The sequence below is a fragment of the Lampetra planeri genome, chromosome 36 (assembly GCF_965212315.1).
Source record: "Lampetra planeri chromosome 36, kcLamPlan1.2.h2, whole genome shotgun sequence".
Taxonomy (NCBI): Eukaryota; Metazoa; Chordata; class Hyperoartia; order Petromyzontiformes; family Petromyzontidae; genus Lampetra; species Lampetra planeri.
In genome coordinates this window covers 5928870-5945464 of record NC_136142.1, presented here as the reverse complement: position 1 = coordinate 5945464, position 16595 = coordinate 5928870, and the positions used below count along the sequence as shown (strand labels likewise).

General features: G+C 43.6%; 2 protein-coding genes across 3 annotated transcripts in view; both read right to left on the bottom strand.

Moving 5' to 3' along the window:
- LOC144730732 (NAD kinase-like) overlaps positions 1-1075 on the bottom strand; it is a 46007-nt gene extending 44932 nt beyond the window's left edge. The window contains exon 1 of the mRNA XM_078611449.1: positions 989-1075. The gene's annotated coding sequence lies outside the window, so the exon portion shown is untranslated. The remainder of the gene's footprint in view (positions 1-988) is intronic.
- Positions 1076-9491: 8416 nt separating this feature from the next.
- On the bottom strand, positions 9492-14704 carry MANBAL (mannosidase beta like). 2 transcript variants are annotated; one of them, XM_078611447.1, is made up of 3 exons: positions 14543-14704; positions 12320-12339; positions 9492-12233 (listed from the first exon to the last, which is right to left on the bottom strand). In XM_078611447.1, the coding sequence occupies exons 1-3, from the start codon at positions 14655-14657 to the stop codon at positions 11940-11942; spliced, it is 429 nt and encodes a 142-aa protein (XP_078467573.1). In that variant the 5' UTR covers positions 14658-14704; the 3' UTR covers positions 9492-11939. The 2 variants fall into 2 exon arrangements, with proteins under 2 accessions (XP_078467573.1, XP_078467572.1); XM_078611446.1 differs by having other exon boundaries at positions 9492-12339; positions 14368-14704.
- Between the last annotated feature and the right edge of the window lie 1891 nt (positions 14705-16595).

The following is a 16595-nucleotide window of genomic DNA, read 5'->3' as shown; positions in this document are numbered from 1 at the left end:
CGGACGGACGGACGATATAATCTATTGTAGGCTGGTTCACTTCGTTCCTACCAGTATAATTTCTCACTCGATATTTTCCGGAACCCATTGGGATTACCGGCGTAAGGCACTACCACTAGATTACATGGTACACCTATCCATAATATTATATTGCATTCAGGATACTGTATATCTCTTTGCATGAATGAGAACAGCGTAAGGACTGCATCATGCTGGACAAAATAAGGTGAGGAGACGGATGTGGCGTGTCGAGCAATGTTACTGCAGATTGTTCGGGCTGAAATGAAGGGCCGATGTCATAGCTGTCAACCCCTTGTCAGTGCTGCCTCTCTTATTACAGACCAATTCAGACCATATTGGTCACCCCGTGCCCCTTATACATCTCAACGTTCATCCTACAAAGTCCCATCACAAGGGAGAAACACACAAATAGACACTCCCCACGAGTACACTCACCACTAGTACACTCACCACTAGTACACTCACTACTAGTACACTCACCACTAGTACACTCACTAGTCACTACTAGTACACTCACCACTAGTACACTCGCCACTAGTACACTCACCACTACACTCACCACTAGTACACTCACCACTAGTACACTCACCACTGCTACACTCACCACTACACTCACCATCACTACACCCACCACTAGTAGACTCACTAGTACACTCATTAGTACACTCACCACTACATGCCTGTCAACCCCTTATCAGTGCCCTACCTTATTACAGACTAATTCAGATCGTATTGGTCATCCCGTGTCCCTTATTAAACCCAACGTTCATCCTAACCAGAAGTCCCATCACAAGGGAGAAACACAAACAGACACAAATATATTTGGACCTGAAAACTAAATTTCCCCGTACAAGAATACGGGTTGACAGGTATGCGATTGTATGTGCAATGCGTTGAACTTCTTTCGCACCGTACGTAGCCAACCCCGTGCTAATCGGTTATAGAAAACGTGCGACGATCAGCTTACCGTGGTCACGTCCTTAGCGGGTGGCTATAAGGAGAAGTTGATCGGGCTGACCGCTTCGGCTCGTTTGGGAGGCACAAAGGAAGCTTCACCGCAGTGTTAAATGTGAAAGCTCAGCGTTGGACTGTGCCCAAAGGCCAATTTCCACACGTTACCCATAAACGCGCGTAATGCAATTCGCTAGTTGTTGCAAAAAAAATGCCTTTGCTCAGCGCACAAAGAGACCCCCTCCTACACAACGGGGCCCAACTTTACGTGGCCAAGTTTTCAAATGATCACAATGCGCTTTGCTACCGCAACAACATACACGGGCAGTGTAGACACCTTAACACATTCCTGCGGAGGGAGCTGGTAGGAACGTTGGGTTGCTCGGTTATTGGCCAGGGTCAACGGCGGCGTGGTGTATTCCGCAAATATGCGCGATTGTGAGAGTGGGCACAAGCCGGCGTGAGTAGGTTAAACGTTGAGTCTTATAAGGGCACCACGGGGTGACCAGCCCCTCCCCACCCAGCCCCACCCCTCCCACCCCCACCCAGCCCCTCCTCACCCAGCCCCACCCCTCCCACCCCCACCCAGCCCCTCCCCACCCAGCTCCACCCCTCCCATTTTTGTATGCACGACGGACGGACGGACACAATAATCCCCTGTGGGCTTGTGTAACCAGGAGGTTCCTACCAGTAAAAGACTATATGCGACCAACTTTGAACGGTTAAGTACCCCGGTGAATATGCCCAATGTTCGGCCAAACGTTGACACGTGGCTGGAATTTCTATTTAAAGCTTTCGTGACAGCAGGGATTCATCTTCTTGGTTCTTTCGGTAAAGTCACGTAGAAGGGAAATAATAAAATAAAACAATAAAATAATTCTCACGACGTTTCGGCCACAACGCAAGCAGCCGTCTTCTTCACCTGACCACGGCTGCTTGCGTTGTGGCCGAAACGTCGTGAGAATTATTTAATTATGTTTTATTTTTATTATTTTATTATTTCCCTTCTACGTGACTTTACCGAAAGAACCAAGAAGACGTGGCTGGAAACGTTGGACCAACGTTGGCTACGTTTACTGGGCAGACGGATATCTCGATGAAGGGTTCTTGCCTATAACGTCGATTCAAGCAAAAGCCGAACTCTGCTGACGAGAACCTGCATGTTGAAACTGGTCCAGGGTTTTGCTTGTACTGAATCAATGCCCCTGGATTTCAGTACTCCCAGAAGTTTGTGTGTGACGATTGGTTGCCAACTAAATACTTGAATTAGATTTTTTTACGTGGAGGGGCAGATATATGAAAGAGACTTCATGTCCGCTTAGGGGCCGTCCATAAATGACGTCATGCGATTTTGGAAGATGTTTTACCCCCCCCCCCCTTTGTCACACGGCGTCACGAAAAGTCAGACCCCCCCTCAAATATGACGTCACAAAGCTCTTCCCCCCCCCAAAAAAACATGCTTCAAATCGCTTTAAACGATTGTCATTGTAGTGCGTATTTAATGTGGCGCTGCACTCTGATGTTGTAGGAGAAATTTTTTTTATTAAAAAGTCAATTTAATAACGTAGAACGTGTTGTTTATATTTATTTAAAGTTGCGCATTTTGATGTGACGTCACATTTCTCAAACCACCCCCCTCATCACACATCGTCACAAATGTCTGACCCCCCCCCTAGGTGCGTGACGTCATTTATGGACGGCCCCTTATCTATTTTGTCATTTAATATTCTGCACAACAGCGCCAGTGAGTAATGTGTGACATACAATCAAATATATATTCTATTGGGGAGGAGCAGTAGTTTGACAAAACGACTGAACTGTACGCTATAATGTACCAAAACGAACGTGGAATGTTGACCCCCAAGTCTTGCACAACCACAGCGGTTGTTGTATTTTGCGGTTTTTAAACTCTGCCCCTGGAATTTTAACTCGCTTCACCAGATCCTGTCAATCAGGTTTCCGGGACCCAATTTGCGCGGAGTGTGATGAGTTCGGTCTTCTTCTTCTTTCGAACGCCCGATGTGGATGAAAGAGCAACAACGGCTGACAATTTCACATTGAGGTGGTCAACCGCGTGTGGAGCAAGCGGAGTGACATCGTCGGTGCGATGTCTCCCTTCGTCTTTGTGGATGGGGCATCGCCTCGCTCTGACGTTGTCACGGTCTCTGCTCTGGATGGCCACGGTCGCACCGCTACCACCACCACCACTGCTACCGGAAATTGTAGATTTGAAGCTTTCGTAACTGCAAGGATTCATACTCGTAGGTTTTTCGGTAAAGTCACGTGGGTAAAAAATAAAGAATAAAATTGATAGAAAGAATATTTATTTGATTATTTCTATTATGTTTATTATTTATGTATTTTAATATGTATATTACTATTTCTATAAATAATAATATTTATTTATTTTTTACCTACGTGACTTTACCGAAAAACCTAAGAGTATACTACCAGAGAGTTTTTGTTTTTAAAATTTCCATTTGTGCATCTACTGCCATGGTTTTGTGCAGTGGATGCGGTTTAGGGTGAACCGTGAGCTTCGTAAAAGGTCAAACCCAGGAGGATCTTGGGCGTTGGGGTCTTTCACAATGAGGTGGTGTTTGTGAGACAGTGTCAGTGTGTGTAGACTCAAGCTGCATCGGGAGACGCGTGTATTGTTTGCCTTAGGAGCCGTCCATAAATGACGTCACGCAATTTGGGACGATTTTTGACCTCCCCCCCCCTCGTCACACAGCGTCACAAAAAGTCAGACCCCTCCCTCAAATATGACGTCACAAAGCTCTGCCCCCCCCCAAAACCATATTTCCATTTTGAAAATAAAACATGCTTCAAATCGATTTAAACTATTGTCATTGTAGTGCGTATTTAATGTGGCGCTGCACTCTGATGTTGTAGGAGAAAACATTTATTAAAAAGTCGATTTAATTAAGTAGAACGTGTTATTTAAATTTGCGCATTTTGATGTGACGTCACATTTCTCAACCCCCCCCCCCCCTCGTCACACATCGTCACAAATGTCTGACCCCCCCCCCCGGTGCGTGACGTCATTTATGGACGGCCCTTAGCTTAGTCCAGGTGGTGGATGTGTGGGGGTGTCAGATGCTAACAATGATTTTCGTGGAGCAATTTATTTCGAGATCACAAACAATGTATGTATGATTGTAAGGTCACCGTAGTTGACAAAAAGAGTTGCAAAAGAAGGGGTAGAGTTTACCTTGTGACGTGTCTGACGATGCAGATGGCATCATCAATCGTCGCCTTCAGCCTCCCGTCCAGCGGCACACGTGTGGACAGAAGTGGGACTTTCCCCCCTTCAACTATTTCCCTGTGGTCGATAAGTCGAATACCGGTGATCAAACCGATAATTTGTAGACTAAACAATTACTTAAATGATTGTACATCCCAGCTGTATTGTGGAGCTAAAATAACACTGCCTCCAACAGCATGCCTGTAAATTTCGATTTAAAGCTTTCGTGACTGCAGAGATTCATCTTCTCGGTTCTTTCGGTGAAGTCACGTAGAAGGGAAATAATAAAATAATAAAAATTAAACATAATAAAATACAATTCTCACGACGTTTCGTCCACAATGCAAGCAGCCGTCCTCAGGTGAAGAAACAGGTCTGTCGGAAAGACAGCGCTCCAATTGAGCGCTTGTATTGTGGCCGAAACGTCGTGAGAATGTTACTTTATTATGTTTTTTTATTTTATTATTTCCCTTCTACGTGAAGAAGAAGAGCAGGAGACCTCTGTGCAGGCCAGTGCTGCCGCGACCCCAGTTCGCCATGCCAGGAAAAGTGCCAATATTGGACCAAGGTTGGCACGTAATTGCGCTGTCGCCCTCGCGCGAGCCACAATAGCCTCACCTCTGAACACAACACGTGTGTGTGTGTGTGTCCCTCGTGTTGCAATCGAAGGGACACGTTGTGTTTAGTACAGCAAGATATGTTAGCGGTGCGCATTACCGGCAGCATTTTTAGGTTAGGTTGGAATGCTTTCGTACAAAATAGGGTCATGACTTATACACTATGAGACCTCCTTTACCAGTGGCAAAATATAGTAATAGGTTTTTACCCTTTCAACTGGTACAAAAACTGACACCTTATACAAGGTGTCACCTTATACAAGGTTTCAGTTTTTGTACCAGTTGAAAGGGTAAAAACCTATTACTATATTTTGCCACTGGTAAAGGAGGTCTCATAGTGTAAATGCTTACCCCGAGCTCTCAATACTCTGATAGTGCGCTGTCTTTGAGTTGTACGCCTTTTGGCGTCATCTGGTCCAACACCAATGGAGACTAGGCTCTAAGAAAAGCTGTCTCGGGTGTGGACCAATCAACTTCAAGGACAGTGCATATCATCATCATCATCAGAGTTGTTTATTTTTGATTGCATTTTGACTGCTTGTGTTGTGGTTATTGCAAACATGATGCCTTGTATAAAGGTGTCAGTTTTTGTACCAGTTGAAAGGGTAAAAACCTATTACTACAGGGTCATGACTCTTGTTCTGCCAGTAGCGGCGTTAAGGGATGTTCATGGGGAGAGCTACCAGATAACAGTTATTTCTGCAGGGATTTCTTACAAAAAACATGTTTCGAAAAATAATTCATTCGCCTGGATTACCCGACGCTTTTTCGCATAAATGTGTCTGTGCGTAGGGTAGGTGTCAGTGCAAACTGAATTTGCATATTTGCAAATACAGTTGTCCGTTTTGCCTCCAGTTTTTAGTTAATATTGCTGGTTTTCACGAAGGAAAATCCCTAAAAGTGACACAACTTTTTATTATTTTGACTAGACTAGGTCATCTTTACAAGAGTTGTTATGTCCCCATCTCACCCTCCACCTGTTAGGGTCACCGCTAATGTACAAAAGGTTTCAGCGTTAATTGTAAAGTGTTTACGAGCTTCCGCATCGACACAAAGTAGTCAAATTTCGTTTTAAAGCTTTCGTGACTGCAGGGATTCATATTCGTGGTACTTTCGGTAAAGTAACGTAAAAGGGAAATAATAAAATAATAAAAAAATAAAAATAAAATTCTCACGAAGTTTTTCTTGCTGTGGTTTTCACACCTGATGACGATTGCTTGTGTTGCAATCGAAACGGCGTGACAATTGTATTGTTTTATTTTTATTATTTCCCTCCTACGTGACTTTACCGAAAGAACCAAGAATACAAAGTAGTCAATCGGTGTCAGCTCAGGTGAATTCTCTGCATGGTGGCTATATTCCACCTTGGAAACATAATTGTCATGGAAGGTCCCATTGCGAGACACCTGATACACTAACAGCCACCCAGTGAGCATGGAACGTTGGGTCAAAGTTGGGCCAATGTTGGTCCAACGGTTCCAACCACATGCCAACGTTGGCCGAGGAGCGTTGCATGTTAATACTGGGCACATGATCAGTTCGGTGGATCGCCGTCTCGCTGCCGGATGAGTCTAATGCAGGGGTCGGCCCTGGATTCGTGAAAAAAATGTGAGTGCATTAAATATCAGGTAGAGTTAAGATCCAAATAAACAATGGGGAAAAAATTATTTACAAAAAATTACAACGATTAATTTCTATCTTCTAGATTTGAAGTTTTCGTGACTGCAAGGATCCATACTCTTTGGTTCTTTCGGTAAAGTCACGAAAGGAAAATTCCTATCTTGTTTGCATCGTACCTCTAAACTATTTTCCTTTTCTACAGTTCTTATTTCATGACATGTCCCATGTGAAGTCACGTAGGTATAAAAAAAAAAAGCTTTCCCACTTGATGATGGATGCTTGTGTTGCGCCCGAAACGTCGTGATTTATTTTATTTTCTACCTACGTGACTTTACCGAAAGAACCAAAGAGTATGGATTCCTTGCAGTCACGCAAGCTTCAAATCAAGAATGTCCCATGCGTTATCTACTCTCTCCACTCACTACACCTCGACCTTTTGTCTATATATCTATCATTCACTACATCTCTTGCCTACATCTCTTCCATCATCTCACACGGGGATTTATAGATCGAAATTGGGGGGGGTCTCCAAAAAATATATTTTGCTGATGGTTCCCAATGGGATAGTAGCACCACTGAAGGTGCGTACACTTTGCTGTGCATTACCCTCCGACTCACACGTGGACTTTCAGACGCCCTTGAAAAAAAGAGCTGTATATCTCAATGGGCTCTGCTCGGTCAATAAACTTCTGCAGACTGCTACACTTATGATCAATGCTCACACGAGGAGTTTCAATAGCCTTTACAATGCAGTTTGTAACTTTACTAGCTGACCCACGTAACATGTTTCTTCGTTTGTAAATACGAGTCGCTATGGAAAAGCATCGTCTTCTGCTGTTGTGTATCTCAACGTCCATAACAAATTTGTAAATGATAAAAAAAACCCGTAGTAATAGAATAATTGTGCCCGCTGGAAAACCACGAGTTTCAAATGAGACGCAAAAATGTGTAATAAGCACGCAGCCCTTGCGCATTATATATACAAGCATCAGCAGTTCTAATTATAAAAAATATATATAGTGGTCATCTTGTCTTAGTTCACCATCATTTGAACAAATGTCACAAAGTGACAGGAGCAGTTATGCAGTAATACAAGTTAGAGCGGGTGTTGTCATAATTATGACTCATCAGCATTTGCTCAGTGGGTCACATGTGCTCACATTTATTTTGTTGGTGACCTCAGACAACAGGAGCACAGCGCACTTTTGCAGGAGATGCTGTATGGGTTTTTTGCTGCCTATAGAACAATGGCTGTGTATCTTCTTGGTTCTTTCGGTAAAGTCACGTAGAAGGGAAGTAATAAAATAATAAAAATACAACATAATAAAATAATTCTCTCACGACGTTTCGGCTACAACGCAAGCAGCCGTCTTCAGGTGAAGAATGAAACACTGCCAAGCTTGGAGCGTATATATAAGCTGGGTTGGAGGTGGAAGAAGAGCGCCTTGACAAAAGGCTGTGTAGTTTTTACACACGTTGTGTCTTGCGTGCAACGGGTCTCTAGGCATAACCTCAGTGGCACTCGATATCCACTCCTCTAAGCGGCTACGCTCGTCGCACACGATACGTACGCATTGTGAGATGCGCATGACGAAAATAGCCATATAGTTCAGTGGGCCATATAGCTCATTGGGCCATATAGATCAGTGCGCCATATAGCTCAGTGGGCCATATAGCTCATTAGGCCATATAGCTCATTAGGCCATATAGATCAGTGGGCTGAATTACAAAGGTGCTCGACAAGTTGTTAATTTTTCCAGACTATAAACTATTTTAGAAACTACTTTAACTTTATATTCTTAGTTCTTTCGGTACCAGGTAAGGCCCGCTGAGCTATATAGCTCTTTTTCAGAAGCAACTTGGCCACAAATGATAGTCCAATGAAGTGGCTTAGCATGTGGAAATGTATAGCAGCCGAAAATTCTAAATCCATGTTTCTAAATGTGGAGGAAAAGACCGGAGGACCAGGAGATAAATCCTCACGACCACGGAGAGAACATGCAAAGTCAAAATATACAGCAGCAGGCGTCAGGGTCGGGATCGGACCCACGACCTCCTGTATACCAGGCGAGGTAGTTAACATCTCGCCATGGCTCCCCAACTTGACGTTGGCAGACACGCTCGGCCTGCCAATGTCACGCCATATCGATGCATCCAGTGTTCTCAAAACTACGATATCTGCGAAAAATGGACCTATGACCCTGGGAGCGGTTTCACCAATCTCTGTAATTCTCATTTTACACGGATAATTTAATACTTTCAAAGTCCACATCCAAACATTGGCAGGGTACTCGTCTGACACCTAGTGGTAGAAACACAAAAGTTAAGTGTACAGTAAAATCAAATATTCAACGTACAGTACATTGCACACGGCATTTTCACGTAAGCATGTTTCCATGGACTGTTTTGTTCCAGTTATATTGTTATAACTAAAAGCAATATGTTGCCAATATTTCAACCATGCAGTTCAAACAGCTGGAAACTTTTATTATTTAATCACGGAAGAGTTTTTTCAGACACCCCGTTGTCAATTTTATGAACTATCCAACTCATTGAGAGGTCTTCTCTCTCGTCGTTTGCTTTACACACATCAGCAGCTTTTCCCCTACACAAATGGCTCAGTATCTGGCACGTTTTCAAGCGTAGCGCTGGCTGACAGTCACAACTGGTGTATTCATGACCCTGAAAATCCTACTCCGTAAGTTACATTCTTGCCAATGCGAGAAGCCGTTCAACGAGACACCATGACAATTGTTTTTTTTGGGCGGTGGATGAGGACAGAATGTCAGCTTCCAACGAGCCTTGCAACACGGAGAAGACTACGTGGGCATTTGAAACGAAAGAGCTTGCGTCTTGTGACAATTTGAAATTTATTTAAAAAAATCTTAAGAGTCCCATAAGTGCACACTGTATTTGCACCATCTTGAAATGGATATCCTCGACCAATTAGGAAATAAAACAAATCATCTCCAGTGATCTGATGGACTTGCCATGATTCAAGTTGAGAATAATTTCAGCCATCAATGATATTCGTGTTCAGGTTTTAATCTCACTTTTATTTTCTGTTTTGCTAGTAAAATTTAGCTGGCTTCATTAGGCAAAATGTAAAGTATACTTACATATACTTGGTATAAAACATCAGTTCTTTAACACACATGTCTTATGCTTGTATCATGAGTGGAAGAATGGAAATTAACCAATGCAGTGTTGTATACCTACTGACACGTGTATCTATTGCATGACAAGGGCAAGCCCAAACAGATCTGTAATTGTATATTTTATTCTACTCCAAAGATTAATATTAGAAAACCCTCCTAAACAAGTCTGTTATGGAAGCATCCTGGTTAAATATCATGCAATAAGCAGTACCATTTATTTTCAAATGAATACCACAGTACTTATAAAAAAAATTGTTACTAAATAACCGGCTTGGACAGGACACGTTGATTGCTGTTGGTCAAGGCTAACAACACTGGTGGCTAACAACACAGTGGCAGCCAATAGAGTGAACACATCCAAGAAAACGTCCTCCGCACTGGAGATGAAATTAGCTCGTGTAGGAGCTAGCTGGGGACTATCGCACCGCAAGACCACGAGGAAGCATTCATCCATCCAGCAGTGGTTAGATCATGGCTAAGCATGATGATGAATCAATCGCCACAAACCAAACTGCACCGATGAATTCAAAGGAGGCTTTTTTATACGGATCGCTTGTGGAGTTTGGGTGATCACAAAACAACCCTTTTCACAAGGGTGCAGTAGGTTTTTGTCATTGTGCCGTATAGCTTTCTAATTTGCTCCTCAGGAACTCGATAATTCCTGAAGATCCCAGCACATGGAATTAAACGTCAAACGTCATGCTTAACAACACGCCATACAAACCAATGACACATCAGAGAGCTATGTGGTGTAGTAATTAACTGTAGTAGGAAAATAATTATAACCAGGCCAGAGCCCAGTGAGACTAACAGTATCCTTATCAAGGGAGACCGTCGTCATGCAGACAAGCACAGCAATACAAAAGAGAGCAATACAAAACTATTGAAATTAAACAAAAATTGTTTAGAAATTAACATTTGCAAAAACATAAAACCGTCGGCAAATACATAAACTAAGACATACAAATAAGAAACTAATTAATGATAATCTTTAAATGTGATACAGTATATGTAATGAAAAATGCACACGTAGAAGGGGATAACACTCAAATGTCCACACAGAAAGGTTCATGAACCCACTTGCTGTAATGCCATTTCCTGGCTACCCATCTCAGCGCAGAGGGGTTTTAGGAGTCTCTGCCTCCCGAAGGAGGGAACCCCCCCCCACCACAAGCCACCACCACACTGGACAATGCCGATGCCAAGCCCCGTTCATTACCTCCCATGCAGCAGCACATGGCAGCAGAAATGAGACTTGTTTTCCCAGACAACTATTTTTGCGTTGTCCAATTAGTCGAGTACTCCCACCGATAATCTGCAGATTAATCGATTGCTTGAATAATTGATAGCACATACTCTTTGGTTTTTTCGGTTAAGTCACGTAGGTAAAAAATATAATAAATAAAATCACGACGTTTCGGAGGCAACACAAGCTTCCGTCTTCAGGTGGCACCGTCACAGCAACATTACTGTATCTCGTGATTTTATTTATTTAAATTTTATTTTTTACCTACGTGACTTTACCGAAAAAACCAAAGAGTATGGACCCTTGCAGTCACGAAAACTTCAAATCTAGAATTGATAGCACCTTTCCCACCTGTTGCAGGGGTTCACGGTAAGAGCCCAGCGACAACCCCGGTTCATACTGCGGGAGCGTTAAAACAAATATACGCACTGCACGCTTTACAGTGGAATTCAAGGATTCCGTGACATTTTCGGAAACAAGAGGCTATGTGCACTGGCGTCACGGTCCAAATTTGTCAAATTCGAAAATAACTCGGAAATTATCTATGTGGGTAATGCAACATCGCACAATCACACCTTTCCCACTCTGCAGACTCCTATTTTAAGAAACATAGCACCTTCGTGCCAACCTTGAACTGTAGGACAGGTGCAAATACGAAATGTACGTCCTAATGTTACGGGTGCTTTCATGACAACCTTGCACTAGGACAGGGACCGGCAACCCGCGGCTCTGCAGCCGCATGCGGCTCTCTTTAAGGACCGCTTTGTGACGTTATTTATTAAGGACCGCGTCTCGTAGTCACGTGCATTGCGGGACTTGACATATTGATTCTAGATTTGAAGCTTTCGTGACTGCAAGGATTCATACTCTTAGGTTTTTTCGGTAAAGTCACGCGACTTTACCGAAAAAACCTAAGAGTTTGACACATTGAGTTTTTACTACCGAATTCGAAACAAAACAAAAAATCTCTTCCCGTTATTGTTTGCCGACCCCTGCACTAGGACGCTTGTGCGAGTTACCAAAAATGTAATTGCGTCAGAACTATGTGACGACGGCATCTTCGGCACAGTCCGACTTGACTACTTCTTTTTTTTGCTCTCCTTCTTCAGCTTCTTGCCCTGGAGGTGGCGGCTCGCGCGAGGTGGCTCAGCCTCGGCAGGAGTTGAGGAGCCCGGCGAGGCATGTCCCTGCTCCGCCGCCGCCGTCGCCGCCGCCTTGTCAGGCAGCATCACGACGGCCAGAATGCACAGCAGCTGGAACACGGCGCCCAGGAAGAGGCCGTGGTTCAGCAGTCGCTCAAAGAGGCTCAGCTCCGGGACGTCTGGGGCCAACAGCTCACCGATGGTGGCCATTGTCACGGCGGTGAATGGGAGCTGAGGAAGAGAGGATTGTTCAAGATGCTGCGCCGGTTGGGTGGAAGGAATCGATCTGTAGCCCTTGTGATGTTCTGCAAGGTCACCTGGGTTTGTCTGTATTCGCCTGTCATAAAAAGGAGAAGCAACATTTAACCAAAAAATTGCACGTTTTAAGACAAACTTCTCCTTTTTTGTTGCCCACACAATGCACGAGCTTGATACGCAGTGGTTTGGCTGCTGCAGCTCCTTACAATTAAAATGTTCCTCCCTTTATCACTGCTCATCCTACATAATACACGAGCATAATATGACTTTGAGACCCCCCCCACCACCTACACATTCCACAAGGAGTGACTAATCCCATATCTGCATTTTCCATCAATATGCTTAATTTCGGTGTTGATATGTAAACTCCTTTGTCAAGAAGCTCTCCTCCCCCGACCCAGCTTAAATATACGCTGCCAAGTTTGGCGATGTTCATTGGGACGCTGTCTTTCTGACAGCTCTGTTTCTTCACCTGAGGACGGCTGCTTGTGTTGTGGCCGAAACGTCGTGAGAATTTGTATTTTATTATATTTCATTTTTATCATTTTATTATTTCCCTTCTACGTGACTTCACCGAAAGAACCAAGAAGATTTAGAAAGTAACAAGCACGAAAGAGACAACTGCAAATAGTCCCACAAAATGCAACGTTGGTTCGACAGAAGTGATTAAGTGCCAAACATTTTAAAGTAAACATTTTTTAAAAATTCACAAGCTTTTCATTCGTCTTGGTATCGATGGCCCAATTTCAATTATAGGTTAAAGAAACACCGTGGCGTACCGTAGTTTGGGGAAATATTTTATTTCTCCACGTCTCTCTCAAGGCAATCTCTCTTTGTGTCACTGTGTATGTATACTCTCCGTGTTGCTGTGAAAGGCTTCATGAATGTATCTGAATTGTATCTGTATCTGTCTATATGTCGACATCTTTCCATGCGGATGTGTCTTTCTAATATTGTCTCGGTGTCTTTGATGTTTCCACGTCTTTGTTTCTGCTTGTGTGCCCATGTCTCTACGTCTGTCTATCTCCGCCTTAGTCCATTGGCCAAAGCAGACATTGACACAACGTAACGTCGAAAATTGCAGTTATACGTACTTATTAATATAGCTAATAAGGGTAAATTATATTATATTCTTGGTTATTTCGGTAAAGTCACGTAGAAGGGAAATAATAAAACATAAAAAACAATAAAATTGTCACGACCTTTCGACTGCAACACAAGCAATCATCATCAGGTGTGAAATCCACAGCAAGAAATTTTTTAAAAAGTGGCGTTTTTTTCCTTCAAATTTTCTTGCTGTGGATTTCACACCTGATGATGATTGCTTGTGTTGCAGTCTAAAGGTCGTGAGAATGTTATTGTTTTATATGTTTTATTATTTCCCTTCTATGAGTCCCTGCAGTCACGAAAGCTTTAAATCAAAAGGGCAAATTACTTGATAACACACACACACATTTCAAACGGTTATCACGTACTCTTTGGTTCTTTCGGTAAAGTCACGTTGGTATAAAATAAAACATCACGTCATTCACTATTATTGCCCACAAATAAATTGGAGCCACTAAAATGATGCAAACGCAGGTCAGACGTCTGTCTGGACTCACGGGATCCTTAATCTTTGGTTTTTTCGGTAAAGTCACGTAGGTAAAGAAATAAAATACAAATAAATCTCGATTTAAATCTTTCGTGACTGCAGGAATTCATCTTCTTGGTTCTTTCAGTAAAGTCACGTAGAAGGGAAATAATAAAAAATAAACATTAAGAATTGTATTTTATGTTTTATTTTTATTATTTCCCTTCTACGTGACTTTACAGTCACGAAAACTTCAAATCAATAATCACGAGGTCCTCTCTATTGGGAGCGGTGGCGCAACGGTTAGCGCGCTCGCTACGCTACGAACCTGACGGACCCCGAGTTCGATTCCCGCTCACGGCCAACACCGCTGACGATCCTATAAACCGCTCCTCCCCCCCTAGGTAGACTCGGCCTCAATTGAGTATCTGGCGCGACGCGTAAACATCCCCACGAGCGAGACAAAGTTGGGGCCGGGCGTGATTGTTGTTACCGACCCTCTCGTGTGTCGTGCCGACCTTCACAGACACCTACCCTCTAACAGCACTTGCCCCAACAGTTCCTCGAAGGCTACCCGGGGGATCTTTGCCTCTTGCTTCGTGCCACAACCCCCCAGATTTGCTCCCGGGCCTCCGTGCCCCGGGAAGGCCGCGCAGAATCTCCCGCAAATTGTCGAACGCCCTTGATTGATAACAGCCGCGTGGATCACCGTCTGCGTAGTAGGAGGAGGAGGTGGTGGTGATGGTGGGAAGACTCTTCTCTGTGATGGCGAAGAGGAGAGGAAAGGAGAGAGAGGCGGGAGAGGAGATGAAAAGCAGCACCATCGGCACTGTACCAAGACCAGCTGATGACCGATTCCGATTCCTGCTTAATCGTGTATCGATTCGGTCACGCGATGCGATTCACCATAATTTTTGAAATATATGAATCGATAATTTTTTATTTTAAACTATTCCTGTCTAGTTCGTGCTATTCTACATTTGTTTTGGGGTTTCATTCCATTTGCCCGTGTGTGACGTTAGCATGGAATTTGCATGTAGAGTTGTCGACTGTATCGCCTGCAAGTAATCGATTACTACGATCGATGCAAGTGAATCGTCAGCGTCAGAGTCGTTGTTAAGTGATTACAGTTTTACTTTAGAACTTCACGATTGTTTAAGGGATCGTTAACTACCCTGGTGGTTACTGGGCACGTTACTACGTCTCGCAATAAATAATTACCTTAAACATTAATCGGTTCTGTCCTGCCGATTCAAATCTAGTTCGGTATTTACAGATCCAATAATTCGATTCGGTACGTGTCTATGTTGTATTCCCCTATATCAGGGGTCGGCAACCTGCGGCTCCGGAGCCGCATGCGGCTCTTTTGAACCTTGACCGCGGCTCCGGGGCGGATGCTAGCGAGGGGAGGAGGCGCACTGTGACACCTGCTGTGGCGTTGCCGCTGCTGACAGGTCGCCGCTCCGCTCCACACTGCCCGCCCGGTGACAGGCAATAACGTTGCCGTTGCTTTGTCACATGTTTGGAAGAAGTAAAAACCTTCCTGGGCAGCAAAGAGCTCACCTTTGCTGAGCTGGAACAGCCAGAGTGGCTGGAAAAATTACATTTTATGGTAGACATGACAGCACATCTAAACACGCTAAATACAACCCTTCAGGGGAAAGGAGGCACAGCCATGCACATGCTGGAGGAGGTTTTGGCATTCGAGCGCAAGTTGACAGTGTTTGTCAAAGATTTACAGAGAGGTACACTGTCTCACTTTCCCTCTTTGAGAGAGTTCAAACAAAGTCATGATACGATAAATTTGGAATATTTCAAGTCTGCAATCACCACAATGCAAAGTTCGTTTGGGAAACGATTCTGTGAGTTCAGAGAGGAAAAAACGACATTATCCTTCCCTGTCACTCCCCTGGCGATCGATCCATCCCTATTGAATATGACTGCATTTGCAGGTGTAAGTCAACCTGATCTTGAGATGGAACTGGCCGATATAGCCGACAAAGATATATGGGTGTCCAAGTTCAAATGCTTGACCGCTACTCTTGAGGATGTTGCCCGTCAGAAGGCCATTCTGGCTCAGAATCATAAATGGAGTGATATTGAAAACCTTCCCAAACAGGACAAACTTGTATTCGAAACATGGAATGCCATCCCCAACACTTATATAAACATGAAAAAGTATGCATTTGGAGTCCTGTCGATCTTCGGCTCCACATATGTATGTGAGCAGGTCTTCTCCAACATGAACTATATTAAAAACAAACATCGATCACGCCTCACAGATGACAGCTTGCAAGCCTGTGTGAAAATGAAGGTGACGTCTTACAGCCCTGATGTGCAGACACTGTGCACTGAGGTTCAGGAGCAAAAATCCCATTAACCAGGTAATTTAGCTATTAATTTGCAAAAATATATTTTACATTGTTAAGTGAAAAAGTCATTTTTTTATTCAGATTGACAGCTGACTGCACGATCCTGTATATAGCAATAAGGTAAGAAACAATATATGCAGTGTTATATTTGTTTTAAATGTTGCAATGGTTTTGCGGCTCCCAGTTTATTTTTTCCTTCGGAAACGGGTCCAAGTGGCTCTTTATGTCTTAAAGGTTGCAGACCCCTGCCCTATATGCTCCGAATCAATTAAAATTTTCTCCCCTTGAATTAAAAATGCTCATATTTAAACACGCGTGTTTAGAACTTGCATCAGTTGTGAATAAAAGACTGGCGCACACACGATTTGTAGCGACAACTGTGAGTGCGTG